This window comes from Bubalus bubalis, chromosome 6, assembly GCF_019923935.1.
Source record: "Bubalus bubalis isolate 160015118507 breed Murrah chromosome 6, NDDB_SH_1, whole genome shotgun sequence".
In the NCBI taxonomy this organism is placed as follows: domain Eukaryota; kingdom Metazoa; phylum Chordata; class Mammalia; order Artiodactyla; family Bovidae; genus Bubalus; species Bubalus bubalis.
The window spans coordinates 1516994-1540131 of NC_059162.1; the positions used below are offsets into that span (position 1 = coordinate 1516994).

At 38.0% G+C, this 23138-nt stretch overlaps 1 protein-coding gene and 1 pseudogene across 5 annotated transcripts in view; both read right to left on the bottom strand.

The window, feature by feature from the left end:
• Positions 1-23138, bottom strand: part of POU2F1 (POU class 2 homeobox 1) — a 213882-nt gene that overhangs the window by 80819 nt on the left and 109925 nt on the right. For 2 of the 5 annotated variants that reach the window (XM_025287424.3, XM_006055503.4), the window contains exon 2: positions 13946-14011. In XM_025287424.3, the coding sequence (XP_025143209.2) occupies positions 13946-14011 (66 nt within the window). Of the gene's footprint in view, positions 1-13945; positions 14012-17116; positions 18468-19039; positions 19099-23138 lie in introns of those variants that run through there. The other 3 variants (XM_025287427.3, XM_006055504.4, XM_025287425.3) reach the window with 3 other exon arrangements.
• Positions 4051-7827, bottom strand: LOC112585511 (annotated as a pseudogene).

Sequence of the window (23138 nt, forward strand, 5' to 3'; positions counted from 1 at the left end):
ATCACGATGGTGTGATCACCCACCTAGAGCCAGACATCCTGGAATGTGAAGTCAAATGGGCCTAAGGAAGCATCACTATGAACAAAGATAGTGGAGGTGATGGAATTCCAGTTGAGCTATTTCAAATCCTGAAAGATGATGCTGTGAAAGCGCTGCACTCAATATGCCAGCAAATTTGGAAAATTCAGCAGTGGCAACAGGACTGGAAAAGGTCTGTTTTCATTTCAATCCTAAAGAACGGCAATGCCAAAGAATGCTGAAACTACTGCACAATTGCACTCATCTCACACGCTAGTAAAGTAATGTTAGGAATTCTCCAAGCCAGGCTTCAACAATACATGAGGCGTAAACTTTCAGATGTTCAAGCTGGTTTTAGAAAAGGCAGAGGAAGCAGAGATCAAATTGCCAACATCCGCTGGATCATCGAAAAAGCAAGGGAGTTCCAGAAAAACATCTATTTCTGCTTTATTGACTATGCCAAAGCCTTTGACTGTGTGGATCACAATAAACTGTGGACAATTCTGAAAGAGATGGGAATACCAGACCACCTGACCGGCCTCTTGAGAAACCTGTATGCAGGTCAGGAAGCAACAGTTAGAACTGGACATGGAACAACAGACTGGTTCCAAATAGGAAAAGGAGTACGTCAAGGCTATATATTGTCACCCTGCTTATTTAACTTATATGCAGAGTACATCATGAGAAACACTGGGCTGGATGAAGCACAAGCTGGAATCAAGATTGCTGGGAGAAATATCAATAACCTGAGATATGCAGATGACACCACCCTTGTAGCAGAAAGTGAAGAAGAACTAAAGAGCCTCTTGATGAAAGTGAAAGAGGAGAGTGAAAAAGTTGGCTTCAAGCTCAACATTCAGAAAACGAAGATCATGGCATCTGGTCCCCTCACTTCATGGCAAATAGATGGGGAAACAGTGGAAACTGCCTGACTTTATTTTGGGGAGCTCCAAAATCACTGCAGATGGTGACTGCAGCCATGAAATTAAAAGACGCTTACTCCTTGGAAGGAAAGTTATGACCAACCTAGATAGCATATTCAAAAGCAGAGTCATTACTTTGCCAACAAAGGTCCGTTTAGTCAAGGCTATGGTTTTTTCTGTAGTTATATATGGATGTGAGAGTTGGGCTATAAAAAAAGCTGAGTGCCGAAGAACTGATGCTTTTGAACTGTGGTGTTGGAGAAGACTCTTGAGAGTCCCTTGGACTGCAAGGAGATCCTACCAGTCCATCCTAAAGGAGATCAGTCCTGAATATTCATTGGAAGGACTGATGCTGAAGCTGAAATTCCAATATTTTGGCCACCTCATGGGAAGAACTGACTCATCTGAAAAGACCCTGATGCTGGGAAAGATTGAGGGCAGGAGAAGAAGGGGATGACAGAGGATGAGGTGGTTGGATGGCATCACCAACTCAATGGACATGAGTTTGAGTAAACTCTGGGAGTTGGTGATGAACAGGGAGGCTTGGCATGCCCCATGTTCCATGCGTCCATGGGGTCGCAAAGAGTAGGACATGACTGAACTGAGATGAACTGAAAAATTTCCACTGCTATTATATATTCATGTAAGAAGAAATGGTACATGTTTTACTTTTTTTGGTTGTTTTTATGTAGATAATTGTACATCAGTGACGCATGATAAGATTTCTATAAATGGTTGACGTTTGTGGAATTAACTCTATCAGGATAAACGTTCTATTAAAATAATTTTTTTTAGCTTTCTTCTTAATTGTAGAAAAATGACTTGTGAGCTACTAAATACTGAGATCAAGTCTTCTGCAAATATCACAGAATAGGAATACTCTGAAGGCCAAGAAAACCAAAAAGCCCTTATTCTAGAATTACAGTATCATAGCAATATTTTTGTTTACAAAAATCTGCAAACATTTGCTCTGTTCCATCCTTCTCCTGCCTCATAATCTAGTCAAGTGCTCCTTATTCACCCTTTACTGAGCCAGGTAAATGGCAGCAGTGTCCTGCTTTCTTGGGAAATACAAAAGGTCCCTGAAAAGCTGCAGTAAAACTTACTATCCTGATTTTATCTGATGTCAGGGTTCCTAGCTTGAATTATGACTCTGTTACCAATTCTTCTAAATACTGTTTATTCATCTGGATGAACTACCTATCCCAGACTTCTTGATGCATTCTATTCCCTGCTTTCATTTCCCCCAATATCACAAGGACATTCCTAATTATCTCTGTTCCTAATCCTATCTAGAGTGCTTTCTTACCTTCCCTTCTACCTAAAAACTTACTATCTATATCCATTATCTATAACTTTAACTTCTTCAGGCTCCCATTTCTCTAACATTTAAAAACAAAGAAAAGTGATGGTGTAGGAGGAGAGGGCTTCTATCTAAGCTGCTGCATTTATCAGTGCTCTGAAAGCCAACACCCACCTTCCCCTTAGGAACTTTGCCACCCGCCTCCTACTGGTTCTCTCAGCATATAAATGGACTTGAACTCCTCTTCCATCCATCCTTCCTTTATTTAATATCACACCATCATCACGCTCATACTCATAATAAACAGTAGTTACTAAGCCCTTACTGAATTATACATCTACTTGCTCTCCCAACATCTATTTTATGCAATGGCTTATTATTATTTATCTCCATATTATAGCTGAAAAAACCTGTGGCACAGAAGGAAATAATGTGCCCAAAGTAACATAACTGAAAAAGAAACCAGGATCTGAATCCAGATGGTCTGGTTCCAGGGCCTAAGTTCTTAATCACACACCTTCTTATAGAGCTTCTATTGAAAAAGTTGCCTACATTTATCCTTCCCCTGCCCAACTCTATCCATAGCAATTTCTTTTCTTATATCACTTACTTAAAACCTTTAAGTACCTGCTGCTGCTGCTGCTAAGTCACTTCAGTTGTGTCCGACTCTGTGTGACCCCATAGACAGCAGCCCACCAGGCTCCCCCATCCTTGCCTGGATTCTCCAGGCAAAAACACTGGAGTGGGTTGCCATTTCCTTCTCCAATGCATGAAAGTGAAAAGACAAAGTGAAGTTGCTCAGTCCCTAGTATATGAATAAATAAACACAGTATTACTGTATAGCACAGGGAACTATATTAAATATCTTGTAATAAACCATAATGAAAAAATATATATACATATAACTAAATTACTTTGTTGTATAGCAGAAATTAACACAACATTGTAAATCAACTATACTTTAATAAGATAAATTTCTTAAAAAGTCCCTAGTAACTACTAACTGTCAAATCCAAAGATCACATTTTAAGATTCCTATATGTCTCTACCTCTTTGCAAGACTTCAGTACAGTGAATACGAACTCCATGAAATCTGCTGTCCAGTTCACTTCTGATCGCTGCAGTTGCTCTTTCTTAGTCTACTTAAAGCACTGTCCAAATTGAGAGGAGAGTGAAAAAGTTGGATTAAAGCTCAACATTCAGAAAACTAAAATCACGGCATCCGGTCCCATCCCTTCATGGGAAATAGATGGGGAAACAGTGTCAGACTTTATTTTGGGGGGCTCCAAAATCACTGCAGATGGTGACTGCAGCCATGAAATGAAAAGACGCTTACTCTTTGGAAGGAAAGTTATGACCAACCTAGATAGCTTATTCAAAAGCAGAGACATTACTTTGCCAACAAAGGTCCGTCTAGTCAAGGTTATGGTTTTTCCAGTGGTCATGTATGGATGTGAGAGTTGGACTGTGAAGAAAGCTGAGCGCCGAAGAATTGATGCTTTTGAACTGTGGTGTTGGAGAAGACTCTTGAGAGTCCCTTGGACTGCAAGGAGATCCAATCAGTCCATCCTAAAGGAGATCAGTCCATCCTAAAGGAGATCAGTCCTGGGTGTTCATTGGAAGGACTGATGTTGAAGCTGAAACTCCAATACTTTGGCCACCTCATGCGAAGAGTTGACTCATTGGAAAAGACCCTGGTGCTGGGAGGGATTGGGGTCAGGAGGAGAAGGGGACGACAGAGGATGAGATGGCTGGATGGCATCACTGACTTGATGGACGTGAGTTTGAGTAAACTCGGAGTTGGTGATGGACAGGGAGGCCTGGCGTGCTCGATTCATGGGGTCACAAAGAATCGGACACAACTGAGCGACTGAACTGGAACTGTAACTGAAAGGAAATTTCTGTGATGATGGAAATGTTTCACTACCATAGTGGATAGTAGCCACTAATGACATATGGCTACTGAGCACAAGAAGGGTAGCTAACATGACTGAATTTTAAATTTAATTTAATTTAAACAGCGATGTGCACCCTGTGGCCACCCTACTACAGGGCAGGGCTTCTTTCTCTGTCCGCCCTTTTTATGTTGTAGAGCTTTGCCTGTGGTCCTCTTCTCAGCTTATCCATTCTCTTCCCAGTAGTATCTCCCTGCTAAGTGCTTCCACACCTATATAAGCAGCCAATTTTTTCCCCCCTCAGGAACATATCTCTATCTTCAATTACTCCCTTTTTCACCTGCAAGTACTATAAGGCACCCAAATGCAACATCTTCAAAACTGAACGTATCACCTTAGGCAGTCTGCTCCCAGCGCAGGCCGTCCCTACTCAGGTAACGGTGCTACGGCTATCGTGGTCCCAAGACAAACACAGGTATTTATTTTAGATTACTCCCTTTCCTTCCTCCCTTTTTTCTAAAAAAACACCTTCTCAATCTCCTCTCCACCTCTCACAAGCGCTCATTAAATCTGACCCCTGGCTTCTACTGCCACTGCTCTAAGCCAAAAATGCTATACAGTGGATCTAATTGAAAGAGTAATAGAGTCTAGTTTTTTGCTTCAAGCTAGATGTAAAATACAAGATAACTGGGAAAATCTTTTATATTTGTTAGAAAAAAGAACACAAAAAAGTGACATGATAGGAAACTAACCTGCCTTGTAAGGAAGAAGGGAGAAAATTACAATCTCATAATCTGTGTTTAAAGCAGCCTTTTAGAAACAAACACAATATATTAATATTCTAAATTCTATTTGTAATGAATAAAAATAAAGTGGATACTGCCTTTAAAAATCTTAATTTTTGTTATGGGGTTACCACTTGGTGAAAAGATCAATTGCTCATTCACTCTTTTAACAAAAGTGAAATTTTAATTCAAATGTCACTTAGTATCCTCATAGGCTCACTAATCATGCATGGTTCTCTGCTCCATACACCAAAACGACAGCAAAAACTCCCCACAGGCACCAAAGGGCAGGGCCAGGGAAAGTTTCTCAATATGCAACAATCAGAATCTCTTAGAAGCCATGTATTTTGACATCTGTCAAACCAAACACGAGATAGAGGAAAGCCATCTTTCCTATTAAGTGTTTGACTTTTTGCTTCTATACCACCAAGAACAGAATAATATATCCTCTACCATGCTCATGAGGCTCTGGAAGGGCTCCAGGCAGTTTCAATGACCTGTGGGACTATTAAAAACATCCTATGAAGGAAGACCGAGAAAAATCAGTACCAGTGTTGGTATTTCCACTCTGACACTTATAAAAGAACTTTGGCCAGTGCATAATGCGGTCCACACAGTAAAATATGTAATAAATTTAAAACAATAATAATAATAGCAATAAGAATACTAGTAATAATCCTACGATAAACGTAAGTTCAAAAGGAAAATGGCCCTGTGGAGTCTGAAATGTGTAACTGTTGCACTATTTTTCATTTTTTTTGTTGGCAAATAATCTTTTCTTTTTCTTTTTTCTCTGCAGTTCTTACCTAGCTGGGCACTTCGCCGCACGACTGTTGGTTGATGTCATGAAAGTGGCGGCCATCAACACTGCAGCCCACAGACTGGGCGGTCTCCAGGATTTCTTTAATGGTTCCAGAGAATACTCTAGCTATTAAAGACTGATGCCACATCTGTCAGGCAATGTTGACAAGCTCATCAAAAGTGTTATTTCCACTGTGCTTAATGTTTTTCTGCTTCTGTCTTTGTACTTGAGGGCTTTGATGATCAGGGCAGAAGCAGAAGGTACCACCTCAACCTGGGGCTGTCTGTTCTGAATGGTCAGTTTCACTGTAATCCTCAGGCCCTTCCTATCAGCAGTTGCCTTGGTGATGTCACCACCAATCTTTTTTGGAGACAGAGCCAGAGGACCGATCTTGGGAGCCAGGGCATACGCTGTGCCTACTTCCCCACTGGTGCACCTCAGATACACAACTCTGATTTCGCTGGGGTCTAAGTTAGGTGGCATGGTGGGGTCAGCTGGTGTCAGATGAACCTGGATTTGGGATGACTGAAGAAAGGTGCATCTTTGCCTCCTGCAAGCCGAGAGCTCCACTATGTTCTGATGATAACTTTATGTGAGGCCTGTCCCTCAGTGAATTTCTGAGGCTTCTCCTAAAACTGCTGGTAGTTCATCTGGAAATGTTTTCCCAAACTAGCACTGTTTCAAGACATCAAGATTCTTCAATTATTACAAAAGTAGCAGATATATTCACTGGTGCCCTGGTCTTTCAACATCTTTTGTCCTCATCTCAAAGAAAATGATACCTGATCATGATCTCTTAAGAATATAACTTTCTAATATCAACCATGGCACTAATAAGTCCCACAGAACAGATAAACATTTGTTGCTAAGAATTTCTGATAGTATTTTTGGAATGCCATTTCATAACTGTATTGATTAATACATTTTGAATTAATAAATGTATTTGGGTTTTTCAGTTGCCAAAAAGATCTTAATATTATCCTGGAGAAAAATCATCTGAATGAAAAAATCAAGCGAACATAATTCAGGTAAAAAGAAGATAGTTAAACTGACCACAAACTCAATCAGTCAACAGGTTAAAACCAAATCCTCCTAAAACTGAGTTCTTGTCTGGTTAAAAGATGAGTTGGTTGCTTTAAAATAAAACAACTTTTAATCTTTCAAAACAGTTAAATATTATCAGAAAAATAATATCATATTTAAAATATTTAATGTGATGTCATTTTTCTTTATTAATTATAAAAGTTAAAAAAGGCAACAATAAATTTTCAAAAATAATAAAAATAAGCCAGTGGTAATGGAAGTGGCTGCACTAAAGTCTGCAGAACTCTAACGCTAATTCCAAGGATGACTAAACGATAAGGGATTTAGAAAGCACATGACGTGATGGGGAAATGCTAGAGAAATTAGAAACCTTCAGTGCAGACTTCTTCCTCCCATCGTAGCTTTCACTCTTTCTCCATACTGAACATACACTGCCTATTACCATCACATTTAGATCCCACCCAGCTTCCAAGTCCAGTTGAAGTTCCACTTTCCTCAAAGCCTTCCCTGATCTTCCCAGCTAGAAATGATATCTCCCTACACTGAATTCCTATGGACTCTTGTAATACTTATGATTATTCTATTACATTTTCAAATATGTTCTCTATAAGAGAAATTTCTTGAGAACAAGTTAATATCTTACTCAATTTTAGTGATTCTACTGAGTACAGTATAGAGTCTTACACACAGGAGAGAAAACAAAAGGAACACACAGTACAGAAGACAGGAGGATGTCTCTGTCACTTTACAGATATTTGTCTACTGATATGTGTGACTCTTCTTGTCAAGGAACTAAACATCTAAGCCTCAGTCCCTGATCTACAGAAAGAAAAAATAATGCCTCATATGGTGGTTATAAGGATTAAATGAGGTAATCTACACAAGTGTTTAACATACTTAATGAACGTAATACTTAATGAATGACAATCACTATTACATTACTAGTTAATACTTAAGCATGACAGCCACTGTTATATTACTTTATAATAAATTATCATTTATAATACTTTATAATAAATCTATATACTTTATAATATATGTACTAATATAATAAATACTTTATAATAGATCAATTAAAACAAACAAACAAACTATACAGTCCTGGAATTCTCCAGGCCAGAATACTGGAGTGGGTAGCCTATCCTTTCTCTAGTGGATCTTCCCAACCCAGGAATCCAAGTGGGGTCTCCTGCATTGCAGGCAGATTCTTTACCAACTGAGCTATGAGGGAAGTCCTTTATAATAAATCACTTTATAATAAATGTCAAACAATGAAAACTTAGACTAGGGCAATGACTTCTAGGAAAGCTTTCATTTTTAAAAAATGAGAAAAATCATTTTAATCTGTGTTATTGCTAAGGGCAGAATTCAAGAGTATAGACAACACAGTTATATAACAGCAGAACAGGATGCATTAAAAACTGTTCCCTGTCAAAGGATGAGTCCAAGCTCAGGGTAGATGAACATTTGTCAGAAATACTGATGAAAGAAATCTGCTCTCTGATTAAAAAGTGAGCAAGGCTTAACATTTGTCTAATAATTTTTACATTAAAGAAAATGCCTTGGTTTTTCTTACCGAAGTTTATAAAACGTTATACAACTTCTGGTCTCCAACTGTCATCTAAAATATAGTTAATCAGATTTAATTTAGGATAAAGTACTCTGGCAGGCACATTTTAATCCCAGAAGCTGTGAATAGTTACCTTACATGGTAAAAAAGATTTTGCAGACTGGATCAGGTCAAGGGTCTTTAGATGGGGGTGTTATGCTTGATTATCTGGGTGGACCCAGTATAACCACAAAATGGTCTTTGTAAGAGACAGAGGAAGGCAGGAGAGTCAGAGAAGATGTGATAAGAGGAGCAGCAGTGAGAGAGAGAGGAAGACAGGCAGATGGACCTAAAGGCACTTTACTTCTGGCTCTGAAGATGGAGGAAGAGGTCATAAACCAAGGAACACAGGTAGCCTATAGAAGCTACTAGAAGAGAGAAGGAAATGAATTCTCTCCACGGAGCTTCTGGAAGGAATGCAGCTTAGGACTTCTGACCTCCAAAGCCATAATAAAATCGTGCTGTTTTACCCAGCAATTTCACAATTAGTTTTATATTCCAAAGAACTATGTACACTGGTGCACAATTCACAATGGAAACAACCCAAGCATCCATAAACAGATGAATGGGTAAACAAAATGTGATGTAAACATACAACTATACACTGTACAACACAGATGAACTTGAAAATATACTAAGTGAAATAAATCAGACACAAAAGAACATATTGCATAATTCCACTTAAGTAAAGTATCTAGAATAGGCAAATTCAGAGACAGAAAACAGACTGGAGGTTACCAAAGGTTTGGAGAAAGAAGTAGTTACTGTTTCCCCTCGGGGAAGCATCCTGTCCAGCATCCTGGTACAGAAAGCTGTGTTATAGGAAATATCATTACTACTCCCTCTTATCCAGATGGGTACTTTATTGAAATGATATTATTTGGAAAAATACAATCTTACATTTTCTTCACTTCTGATCTTGGACTTCTTGAGCTAGGCTATGGAAGGTCATATACTCCTGTTGGCTAGATTAAGCCATACATCTACTCTCTTTGACCTCAAGAAGCTTATTAATATTTTTTTAATCAATCCCTTAAAGGTAACTATGTCAAAATTCACTGCTGCTGCTGCTAAGTCGCTTCAGTCGTGTCCGACTCTGTGCGACCCCATAGACCGCAGCCCACCAGGCTCCCCCGTCCCTGGGATTCTCCAGGCAAGAACACTGGAGTGGGTTGCCATTTCCTTCTCCAATGCATGAAAGTGAAAAGTGAAAGGGAAGTCGCTCAGTCGTGTCCAACTTTTAGCGACCCCATGGACTGCAGCCCACCAGGCTCCTACATCCATGGGATTCTCCAGGCAAGAGTACGGAGTGGGGTGCCCTCAAATCTATCTCATTCAAAATCTTTGAGGCAGTATGAGATAATAAAAGGCTCAAGATCTTTGCAATCAAAAATTACTAAATAGTTCTGAATTTATTTCCCTTATCTGTAAAATAGGCATAATACTACTTACTTTTATTAATTATTATATAAAGTATATACAATAAAGCAGCTAGCCATGCACATATACTAAGAATTCAACCAACGGTAAATGCTGCCATTATTATTACTCTTATCCCTGTCTTCCTCTCAGATGAAAATGAAATTTTTTCATCCTCTCAGATGAAAAATGAGAAAAATGGAGAAATCTAATGTAAATTATTCCTCATTTTCCATCTCCCTTCTACCTCAATATTCCGTCACTGTCTGATTTTACCTTCTTCTCCTCAATATTAAAAGAGGGTGTATCTTTTTCTATTTTCAAAGTTAACCCACTATTCTGTACTTCTGATCCTATCTCCTTCTCCTACCTCAGTTCTCTCAGTTGTTTTTCTTTAACTTCTTTCTCTCTGGTGGCTCATTCCACCTGGCCTATGAAATACCACCACGGCACTTTTCTATACCTCCTCCTGAATTACCATAATCTACCCTGAATCTGTCACCTGCATATCTGTCTCATCTCTAATGGATTGCTAACTCTTCAAAGACTGAAGGGGTCTCATTTATTTGTACTAACATCTTTTAATAACACCAAGTATAATATTATTATTATACATATAGGATAGGCACATACTTAATAATAAATTAATAAACCTAAACAACAGATTTTCTGTGAACATGTAAGGGCTATTTGACAAAAGTGCATTGTCAGACTTAGCTGCTCAACCTAAATAAATCACTCTGGCTGGAGAAAGGCAAAGAAGTACCGTCTCAACATAATCTTAAATACTCTTATAATACATTCTTTTAAAATGTCACAAATCAAAAACTATTTTTTCCTGACATGTTTAAAATTGTAGTAATCTACACAAAAGTATTCTGAATCCAGAAAATGTGAAACTTCAGTTTTATTATAATGCTGAGTTCTTTTCCACTGAAAATTTTACTTGTTATTCACAAACTAACAAAATCCAAGAATCCATATATTCTTTACAATTAATCTCCAGGCTTGTTTGTTATATTCTTAAATAAAAATCAATTTATAAGCATGTAATTATTGGAATAAACTATAATTTTATTTTATTATTTTTTATTTTTTGGCTGTGCCACACAGCATGTAGGATCTTAGTTCCGCAGCCAGGGATTTGAACCCACATCCCCTACAGTGGAAGCATGCAGTCTTAACCACTGGACCACCAGTGAAGTACCAATAAACTGTAATTTTACACTCAGTGTATGAGACATGGTAATTTACTACGCAAACTAGAACTCAAATGTATTATGTTCCTGAGCTAACCACCTGACATCAGTGGGTGACGCTAACACAGTGACAGACCTTTACCATTGAAAAAACAGACTTTCAAGGTTATCCTCAAGTGAATATAAATGCTTCAGTCAACATACAGAAAGTGAGTCATCAAGCTTCAGAGTTAAGATCATCTCATGTTTGATCCAGCTTCTATTATTATTGCATTAGCACTAATTCTTGAGAAAAAAGAATACAAATTTGCCCTATTTTGTAAAATCAACCATTATTGCTGGTGATGGAAATAAAAAAAAAGTCTAAGAAAGCACCACCCACAAAATCAGTTTTAGAGTCATTAAAAAGTAAAATATCTAAATTCATACTGCTCAGCTCTATGGTAGGAATGAGTCTACCAAGCACTCCATCCATCTTAAAACAGGGCAAGAAATTCATGAGACTGTTTCAGGAAATGTTTCAGCCAGAATTTATCTTACACACCTCTATAAATGGTTTTAGACCTGAAATATATACACAAAGTGTTGCTTAAATTTTCAGTTTTATTTTACTACAATCACAGGAGGAACCATATGCAGGGCATGAAACACATGTCAGGTATAAACCCTGACCCTGCCTTTATTTCCTGGCTGGCTTTATGCCTCAATTTCCTACCCCTTGAAATAATACCTAACTTGCAGGGCTCTCATAAGAACTCAAGTTAAACCGGGTAATGCATATAGTGCTTAAGATTTCTAAAAACATGTCATCAGCGTTTTATTAAATGTGGTACTCAATAAATGGTAGCTACTGAAACTTCTATTACAGTGATGGATTCCCAAGGAATCCCATACAGTGAACATTCGCAGTGTTATCCAATCATTCTGGGTCTGTTTCCCTTCTTTAAGAAATACACAACTCATCTTTGAATCTGTTCTTTTGGCATAGGTGTCCTGCTCATTCTCTTCTAGCATCTTAATGGTATCAACTGCCTTATTTCTCTCTGCAAACAAGTCCCACACCTAAGTGAGGTGGCCAAATACTGGCAGAGGGACTGCAGCTACAAAAAAAAAAAAAAAAAAGCAAGATGGAACCCAAACAGGAGATACAAAGGAAACTGGTTGACACTTCAGACAGAGCAGAATGCTGCCCTTCCTTTCTCGGGATGTATTTACCACAGTCTATCTGGTTAGCCTCAGGGTAACTTGAGAAACATGTTAAATACAACAGGAAACCTCACTGCTCAGTTTCATATAAAGAAGCAGGTTATGTTTTAAAGATTAAAAGATTAACAAGTATCTCCTGGGACAGAAAAATTTTTAATGAAAGAAATATAGGCAGGAAGCTCCTATACTGGTTCAACTCATCTACTTCACTGCTCAGTTTCATATAAAGAAGCAGGTATGTTTTAAAGATTAAAAGATTAACAAGTATCTCCTGGTACAGAAAAATTTTAAATGAAAGAAATATAGGCAGGAAGCTCCTATACTGGTTCAACTCATCTACTTCAAATTAAAAGGTGCTGTAGCTAGGAGGGGTGGAAAACAAAGACAGTTTCCAAGAGGGACTCTCATTTTTACTGTGTCCTATGTGTGGGTGTGTGCTAAGTTGCTTCAGTCGTGTCCGACTCTGTGAGCCTCTGGACCATAGCCCACCAGGCTTCTCTGTTCACGGGATTCTCCAGGGCAAAATGCTGGAGTGGGTTGTCATGCCCTCCTCCAGGGGATCTTCCTGATCCAGGGATTGAACCTGAGTCTCCTACACTGGCAGGCAGTGGACTTCCCTGGTGGCTCAGACATTAAGGAGTCTGCCTGCAATGTGGGAGACCCAGTTCAATCCCTGAGTCAGGAAGATCCCTTGGAGAAGGAAATGGCAACCCACTCCAGTACTCTTGCCTGGAAAATCCAATGGATGAAGAAGCCTGGCAGGCTGCAGTCCATGGGGTTGCAAAGAGTTGGACATGACTGAGTGACTTCACGTCACTTCTTAACCACTAATGCCACCTGGGAAATCCTACTATCTCCCATAGTTAGGCTTTTAAAAAAAAAAATAGGCATTTTAAAAATGACAAGTCAAAGAGGCAACCCTCTGTGCAAGTAAAACACCTAGTGAAACTATTACTTTCTGGGTATCCCTTCTTAAATGGTTGTATATTTATAATTTATGCCTTTACTAGAAACTGGGGAAGTCCCTGTACCATCTCTGGCAGATAAAGATACACAGTCAGATATCAGGAGTCAAGAGTATGGGCTGTGGAGACAATCTATCCTTTACAGTCTCACCTCCTCCCAAGGGGGGGAGGTCTCAGTTTCCTCATTTTTATGATATTAATTATCTCCAGATAAAGGGTTTAATCAAGTATAAATTTTTTTCTAAAAAATTGTCAATTAAAAGGATATATTAAGAACAGATATGTTTTTATCTACTTATATTAATAATATTACTTCAATACAATTTATACTAAATGTGGATAAGATTTCCTATCTTGATTAATACCCATGACAGGAACAACTTTTTACTGAAAGGTTACTGTATAGCTGCCAAAATGTTTAATACATTTCCTGTAGTACTCACAATGACCTGTGAAATTTATTATCCCCATTTTATAGGTGAACAAATTAAGTCTCAAAAAGATTGGGAAACTGCCTAAAGTCACAAAGCTAGTAAGCCACTAATAATTCATACTCAGAACTAACTGACCCACAGGATTATTCTCTCAACTACTCTACAGTTTCTCTGAAAAAGATTAAACAATCTGCAGAAGTTACATAATCTTAAGTAAATACAGTCCCAGTTCCTGCAAATACTAACTTATATTTGACAACTCAATACTCACATTGGTTTTTATTCACTGCTTTTAGCCCTATTACATTTAATTAAAAGGCTGGATCTGAGAACCATCTCTTACCTGTGTTGCTATCTCCACTCTCCATAGATGGTTTACCGGTTTCTGATGGATTGTTCATTCTTGAGTCTGAAATAAATTAGAGGAGATTTTTTAGAACTTGGGGATGTGGTTAGGTAGGCAAAAATTGTGGCAAACAAAAAGGTTAAGAATACTGACTAATGTTACAGCCGTAAAGTTCAAGGAGAGATGGTGTCAAAACTAAAACATTGCAAACTATAATAAAATTTCATCTGAAAGAAATTTAAGATTTCCTTAACTCTGAAATGATCCACAAATAAATCATCTTTTAAAGAAATATAAGATTCTTCCAACAGAGATAACAGAAATCTAACCTGAAAAATTATGAGTATAATATGAAAAAGAGGAAAATGATTTATAATATGAAGCATAAAGTATATTACAGAAACAAAATTGGGGTGGGAGGGGGAGAAGTATACCTCACAAAGTAAAGTATGTTATTCCCAAGTAGTTTCTTTTTTCATAAGTAAAGATATTCATTAATTATAACCTAAATAAGCTACTGGTAATCTTGATAACAGACTGGACAATAACTCAACAGAATAAAAAGAAAACATGTCTAAGAAAAATAACTCCATATTTACTATCCATGCCCCCCATAACAAACTAAACATGCATCAAAGTGAAAATATACCAAATTCACACAATTATACAAGAAGCGGACTACAAGGCTTAATAGCTACAGCTAATAATTACAAAATTAAGTCACAGTCATGCTCACTTAAAAATGATACTGCTTTGATATCCTAAATGGACACTTTCATAGTAATAAGTTTTCATCAAGCAATATTAATTATCTTAGAAGATATGCAAGAGGAAAAACATGAACAAGTGCACTTTATTCCTACCTCTAAACTATACTTTTATATATCTTATTCTATTTCTCTTGTGAGCTGAAACTTAGCATATTTATAATCAAATAAGTTTACTATCAAGCAAGTTCTAACTTTTCTGCCCATCAGGTTAAGAACTATTTAACTATCATCATTAGTAGAGAATAATACTTAAACTGTATTTATTCAGATTTTTGACTCAAGAGCCCATTTTGTCATCTGTTTAAATGTTTAACTAGAAAATCAAAATAATCGTTAGTAGACCAAATCACTTTGCCCTTAGTTATTTTATCCACAGGCATAACTGATAAGAATCAAGAATCCTCCCATAAATTTCATTTCCAATCTGGAAGCTGTGCAATGGCTTTTCTAATATAGTTTTTGAAACCAATGCTTGCCTTATGGGCTTATGCAGTTCTAACATATCTTTGTTCTGTTCTTCACATGTTCAGAGTTCAAATTTGTTAAGTCTGCAGTCATAAATGAAGGCAGTTCTATAACTTCCTTCCCAGACCCATCCAGAAAAATTTAAATATCATCTGAAAGCGTACCAAGTTTTGAAAGCAACAGGTGTACAACTTAGTAAATATCAGCTTTCTGAATGACTTAACCAAAATCTTATGAACGTCAACAAAAGTCACAATAAATCTAATAGAATATACTAATAAAGCATACATGCTACTCAATGCTTCCTTTATAATGTATTTTAAAACAAAATGGGAAAAAATGAACTAGCTTACATTCATCAGAAGGGTAACAATTTTTTCCCACAAACCATAAAAACAAAGCTGTAGGCATAGTTCTTAACAAGTCATGGTCTTGTATAATTCATATCTTGGTTTCCACATGTATAAATTAAAAATTATCTCACAGATATTCTATGTGAATCTTCTATGCATTTTCTATTAAACTCTCAAGAGTTTAATACACATACACAAAAATAAATAAAACCAAATTCTGACTAACTATACAACTATGAATGTTGTACACTGGAATGAAGTGGAAAAATGTTTAAATGGTATTAACTGTGAACTGAAAATAACAGAATTTCTAATTCTAAAATATAATGCCAAAAATATTCAAAAAGGTACTGTCCTTTCTTGAGTTCCCAACTTAGTAGACGAGTAAATACAAGTAAGTTTGATTTATGTTTGAAGCTTTTTTTCCTCTCTAGGCACACTAAACTGACTCTGTGAGTCTAAAACACAATCTACAGGTTGCTCTTGGACTCAATTCTTGACATCAGTTTGTTATTTTAGTCATTCACCCTTTTTCATAGTGGTTCTATCATGTTGTGTAAGTATTACTACTATCTTGGGTTTAGACCATGCCTTCTGCCTAAAAATTCAAACATTTTCAGATCTCTTATTTTATTATGAGCAACTGCAATGGTGTTAGGGACAGCCTCCATTTTTCAAGTGGGAAAAATTACATACAGGAAAAAAAAATAATCCGGGGTTCATAACATCACTTGGAGATGTGACCAGCGTAACCCAAAGAGGTTTCAACAGTCCTTCATATAAACAGAAAAAACTCAGCACAAAATATGGTCACTATGGTCACAGTACATCTAAAAACCAAAGTGCCTCAGTGTATTTTAAACCTTAATCAAAGACAGTTTATATATTCAAGCCACACATTTCTCTCCCCAAATTTTATTGTTCTTTAGGAAAAAACTAAAAACACGCTTTCCAGCACTTAAAAATTGTTTCCTGAAGAACAGAGCTGATTTTTAAAAATAAAAAAGGCTAGTATTAATCAGAATTTGAAAAGGGTTAACAGTTTCTAAAATCTGGAAATTGATCAGCAGTCCTACTGCAGTTAACCATTCCCACTACCTTCTGCATTAGGATTTATGGGAACAACTATGTACTATGGCTCCATCTTATTTTTCACCAGGCGTTTTTGGTTTTTAGATAAGATATTCATATTCAGTATGCAAAACATTTTTACTAATATGTACATATTATCGAGGTACACTTTATATCTTGTTTCAGATTTAGACTGTTTTTTTAGAATATGAAATGCTCTCAACAGAAATGCCCAAAAAGCAAAAATGTCCTCCATTCAAGTAGAACTCTAAATCCACACTATTTACTGAACATATCCTCTGAACCAGAAGAGCTAGTGGTAGGGAGGAACTTACTGTAAATTCAAGCAGGCTTATGCTTTGCAAATGCTCTCCTCCTTCCCAGCTCAGTCCACTTCTCCCCCCTCCCACAAGTTGGTTGCATATGCGATTAAGTATTTATGCATAGTCAACCCTACACACACTATTTCCATATTAAAGCTTATAAGAAAGAACTGTGCTGGTACCCACCTAGGACATAGTCACTGCAGTCCAGCATTGCTGTGAAATCTTCTAGAGGTTCAGACAGTCCAAAGCAAGGAAGAAACAGGTAGCGGTTTGGTGTGGGAGAAAGAAGGTACTACTATTTCTAAATCTACACTATATTCTTTAGAGAACAAGGGTGGGAGGTGGAAAGTGGATTAGGGGGAGAAGCAAAATACAACTTCAGTTACACCATAGCAATCTTCAACTGAATAAGGAAACTTCAGTTGCTCAGAGTAGTTTTAGTCTCTCTTACCAGCTAGGACTGACATTGTCAAGGCAACTGAAGCATGAAAAGTTCCCCTTTTTGTAATAAAATAGAAACAAAGATTGCAGCTGGCAGTTTCCATAATGAAGCTTAATCAGTATGCGCGTGATTAGGGCCTTATGCAAATCTCTCCTCGTTAGCACAGCAGCCAGCACTTTGAAGTCCACGAACAATTCATTTACAGAATACACTGAAAGCACCCCCTGCATAATTTAAATCATTACATAAATATTTATCAGTCTATTTGCATATTAATTGGCAGTGCATGAAGGGAAAAATTATCTCCTGAGTGCCAGCATAATAATTAGGAGGATAAAATGAGATTTCTTCCAATGGTCTGGCTTCTTGGACCTAACTTAAGATAGTACTGAGGGAGAGGGGAGGGACAGGAGACAGTGTTCTGTTAAAATGCCACTGAAATGACACGTACAAATTAGAAACAACTCTACAGACTTAAGCACCTTTAATCTTATTCCTGCTGGCAACAATGACTTCAGTAATAAGAGGATTTGCAAAAAGCTTTTGACACAATCCAAATAATCCCAAGGAAACAATTAGCAAGGTAGAAGCAGAACACAGGGCTGTCAAGATGGTGCTAGCCTGCTGATAGAGAATTTTCCAAATATTAACATACACTGTCAGGGGAAAGTCCTACTTTAAAACAAGGAACCAACAAATACATGGAAGCAATGCAGCATCTATAAAATTATCTTCATGAGTATGAAAACTCATTAGCTACAAATTCTTTTATACTATCAAATTAATCAAATAGATTAATTGAATGCCACATATCACAAAATATCCTTCCCCCATCAAAATTAATCCAAAGTGTATGGCAATTTGTTATTTACAATATCTATCATCAAAAAATGGGTCATTAAATTGTGGAATTACTTACTATTTTCCAGTACATTTCACTTAATGGATATGAATCTATAAACTTAAAATACTTACAGAAAATATATTTATTCAATTTAAAATGAATTTACAAGGTAAAACATCAATCCCAAATTTTTTAGGCATTACCTTATGACAACATTCTAATGTAATCATTAGACAGTTTGAGAGATTTCTAAAAACCCATGAGATAGGCATTACTACTCCTTTTTAAAAATAAGGAAACTGAGGGACAGCTTTAGAGCTGAAGTATTTTACCTAATGTTACACGAATAATTTGGAGTCAGGATTTAAAACCAGATTTTGCTGACATTAAAACTTGAACACCTGGCCACTATAATACCTAGGTACAAATTATACATTTAGGGAACTGGTAGACACTGAGGGCCTGAATCAAGCAGCAGACTAAAACAGTTTATTTTCAGCGTAGTAAGGAAACCAATAATTGGTGACAAGGACTTTGTGTTTAAAAGTCAAGTGTGTGTGGGCACACAGAAGAGTGCACTAGGCTTGAGAGTTCTTAACGGTATTATTTCATTAATAATTGCTTTTATTCAGAACTCATCTTCAAGCATGCCAAGTGTCTGATTCTTAAAAGTATGTATATACCTTTCCCTAAAATTAAGGGTGAAATGAAATAATATGCGTATGAGGAAATGAAATATAAGATTTCTCTAAGGGATGTTCAAAAGATTTCCCTGCAAGTCAACAACTTTGCTAGGAACAGAACCAAAAAGCTCTCTTACCTTTTAGATCAGCACTCTATTTATATTGCTAGTTTTTCTGTTTTATAGAACCACAAAATCTGTAAGAGAGGGAGTTTGGGGGAGAAATTTAACACTGACATGTAGTACTTGTGAGGCTTTCCCTCTTTGAACCTTCCTTTCCTCATCTGTAAAATACTATCTTTTTCACAAGGCTGCTGTGAGGATAAATGTCCCTGTGCTTCTCAGACTAGACCCTGCACTGGAGCAGGAGGTCATTGTGTCAGAGAAGACATGAAGACATGGGACAAACATGGTGTATCTTCTAAGATCATCGATTTTATTCAATAATAATTCACAATACTTTGTATTAAAACAATCAAGAATATATTATGGAACAGAAAATGAAACAAATGAATTTTTAAGGTAGAATGTATTGGACTATACAGCTTCTACTTGGCAGGAAAATATGAGAAGTAGTGATGAATGTGATTGGAATTTAGTGGATGTCAGTCATTAAATGTTTTTTCCTTCTTCTGCCTTCATAAAATTTTACATTTACTGCCTGCATTTATCACAGAATCTCTCTGAACCTCACAATCTACCTTTTTCTACCGTATGCGGTAAATACCACTCAACTATATTTCTGATGCCAACTAGGTCTTTCATACATCAGCCAAGGATGACTTATAGCTACAGAGAGACAATCACGGGCAACTACGGAGTGTTAACTGGAAGATACCTGCAGGGCAGTATAACAACCCACCTCTCCCTCAGGTCAAGAGAGTTCCACAGGGTCTTTCTGCACAGCAGGCCTATACCTCACCTACTCACATAAGTGAAGTCGCTCAGTCGTGTCCGACTCTTTGTGACCCCATGGCCTGTAACCTGCACCAGGCTCCTCTGTCCACGGGATTCTCCAGGCAAGAATACTGGAGTGGGTTGCCATTTCCTTCTCCAGGGGATCTTCCTGACCCCAGGGATCGAAGCCAGGTCTCCCACATTGCAGACAGATGCTTTACCCTCTGAGCCACCAGGGAAGCCTCCAACTCACACAGGCTACTCTGAAATGTGAGACCTCCTTCCCCTTACTGCACAACTCACCATCTTCACCCCAGGATGAGGGAGAGAGAGGCAGCATGAGACGCAACCATCCAGGATGACATGAAGCCTCACCTTTCCTGGGCTACTGACTGTCACAGTGGTAAGGGTGAAGAAAACTCCTTCTCTGTCACTCTTGATCTAGGTACTTTGTGCATTCTAGATGGAAGGCTTAAATATTGGAAGGTTGTCCAGGCCTTTCATAGATGGATCGGGGGAGGGATGGCCACCATTTCTCCATTAGAGTCCCCTAACCATGGAATACTTAGATATGAAAGAGGGGAACAGACAGAGAGCTTTTTCCACAAAGTCTCAAATGTTCCTGGTGGCTCAGTTGGTAAAGAATCCGTCTGCAATGGGGGAGACCTAGGTTTGATCCCTAGGTTGGGAAGATCCCCTGGAGAATGGAAAGGCTACCCACTCCAGTATTTTGGCCTGGAGAATTCCATGGACTGTATAGTCCATGGGGTCACAAAGAGTAGGACACGACTGAGCTACTTCTACTTCAAATGTTCACTTGGTCCTCTGTCTGAAATAGCACATTAAAGCTTAACCTAAAAAGAATATCCTTTTTAAAAAGAAGAACCATTTCTGGGAGGTTTGTGGGATTGCTATTCACACTTCAGCATGAATTAAATCAATTATAAATTGCTTTCTTTTTAAGACCTAGTTTGGTTTCCCTGGTGGCTCAGTCAGTAAAGAATCTGCCTGCAATGAAGGAGACCTGGTTTGATTCTTGAGTTGAGAAGATTCCCCTGCAGAAGGAAATGGCAACCCACTCCAGTATTCATGCCTGGGAAATCCCATGGACAGAGGAGCTTGGAAGGCTGCATTTCATGGTATCCCAAAGAGTTGGATACAACTTATTGACCAAACCACCACCAAGACATAGTTTAGGAGTTAATTACTAAGGTAACAATTGTTTCCACGGGAAGAGGTCAATAAATACTCTTTTTTAAAATAAATACTTTTATTTAAGTATAGTTGATTTATAGTGATTCAGATGTACAGCAAAGTGATTCAGAGACATATTTTCAGATTCTTTTCCATTGAGTTCAGTTCAGTTCAGTCTCTCAGTTGTGTCTGACTCTTTGCGACCCCATGAACCACAGCACGCCAGGCCTCCCTGTCCATCAACAACTCCCAGAGTCCACCCAAACCCATGTCCATTGTGTCGGTGATGCCATCCAACCATCCTATCCTCTGTCATCCCCTTCTCCTGCCCTCAATCTTTCCCAGCATCAGGGTCTTTTCAAATGAGTCAGCTCTCCACATCAGGTGGCCAAAGTATTGGAGTTTCAGCTTTAACATCAGTCCCTCCAGTGAACACCCAAGACTGATCTCCTTTAGGATGGACTGGTTGGATCTCCTTACAGTTCAAAGGACTCTCAACAGTCTTCTCCAAGACCACAGTTCAAAAGCATCAATTCTTTGGCGCTCAGCTTTCTTCACAGTCCAACTCTCACATCCATACATGACCACTGGAAAAACCATAGCCTTGACTAGATGGACCTTTGTTGGCAAAGTAATGTCTCTGCTTTTGAATATGCTGTCTAGGCTGGTCATAACTTTTCTTCCAAGGAGCAAGTGTCTTTTAATTTCATGGTTGCAGTCACCATCTGCAGTGATTTTGGAGCTCCCCAAAATAAAGTCAGGCAGTTTCCACTGTTTCCCCATCTATTTGCCATGAAGTGAGGGGACCAGATGCCATGATCTTCGTTTTCTGAATGTTGAGCTTTAAGCCGACTTTTTTACTCTCCTCTTTCACTTTCATCAAGAGGCTCTTTAGTTCTTCTTCACTTTCTGCCATAAGGGTGGTGTCATCTGCATATCTGAGGTTATTGATATTTCTCCCGGCAATCTTGATTCCAGCTTGTGCTTTCTCCAGCCCAGCATTTCTCATGATGTACTCTGCATAGAAGTTAAATAAGTAGGGTGACAATATACAGCCTTGATGTACTTCTTTTCCTATTTGGAACTAGGCTGTTGTTCCATGTTCAGTTTTAACTGTTGCTTCCTGACCTGCATTCAGGTTTCTCAAGAGGCAGGTCAGGTGGTCTGGTATTCCCATCTCTTGAAGAATTTTCTACAGTTTATTGTGATCCACACAGTCAAAGGCTTTGGCATAGTCAATAAAGCAGAAATAGATGCTTTTCTGGAACTCTCTTGCTTTCCCCATGATCCAGCGGATGTTGGCAATGTGATCTCTGGTTCCTCTGCCTTTTCTAAAACCAGCTTGAACATCTGGAAGTTCATGGTTCACGTATTGCTGAAGTCTGACTTGGAGAATTTTGAGCATTACTTTACTAGTGTGTGAGATGAGTGCAATTGTGTGATAGTTTGAGCATTCTTTGGCATTACCTTTCCTAGGGATTAGAATGAAAACTGACCTTTTCCAGTCCTGTGGCCACTGCTGAGTTTTCCAAATTTGCTGACTTATTGAGTGCAGCACTTTAACAGCATCATATTTTAGGGTTTGAAATAGCTCAAAGATGGAGAAGCTCTATACAGTCATCAAAAACAAGACCGGGAGCGGACTGTGGCTCAGATCATGAACATGAAGTCTTTTCCATTAAAGGCTATTAAAAGATATTGAATATAGTTCCCTGTATTATATAGTAGATCCCTGTTGTAATCTGCTTTATATAGTAGTAGTGTGTATATGTTAACCCCAAATTTCCAATTTATCTCTTCCTTACCATCTCCCTTAGTAACCATAAATTTGTTTTCTATGTCTGTGAGTCTATTTCTGTTTTGTAAATAAGTTCATCTATAGAATTTCAGTTTCCACATATACGTGATATCATATTTATCTTTCTCGGACATATTTTACTTAAATATGATAATATCTAGGCCCATCCATGCTGCTACAAATGGCGTTATTTCACTCTTCTATGGCTGAGTAATATTCCTCTGTGTGTGTGTGTGTGTGTGTGTGTGTATGTCATATCTTATCTATTCATCTGTCTTGGCTTCTTAGGTTGCTTCCATGTCCTGGCTACTGTAAACAGTGCTGATATGAATACTGAAGTGCATGTAT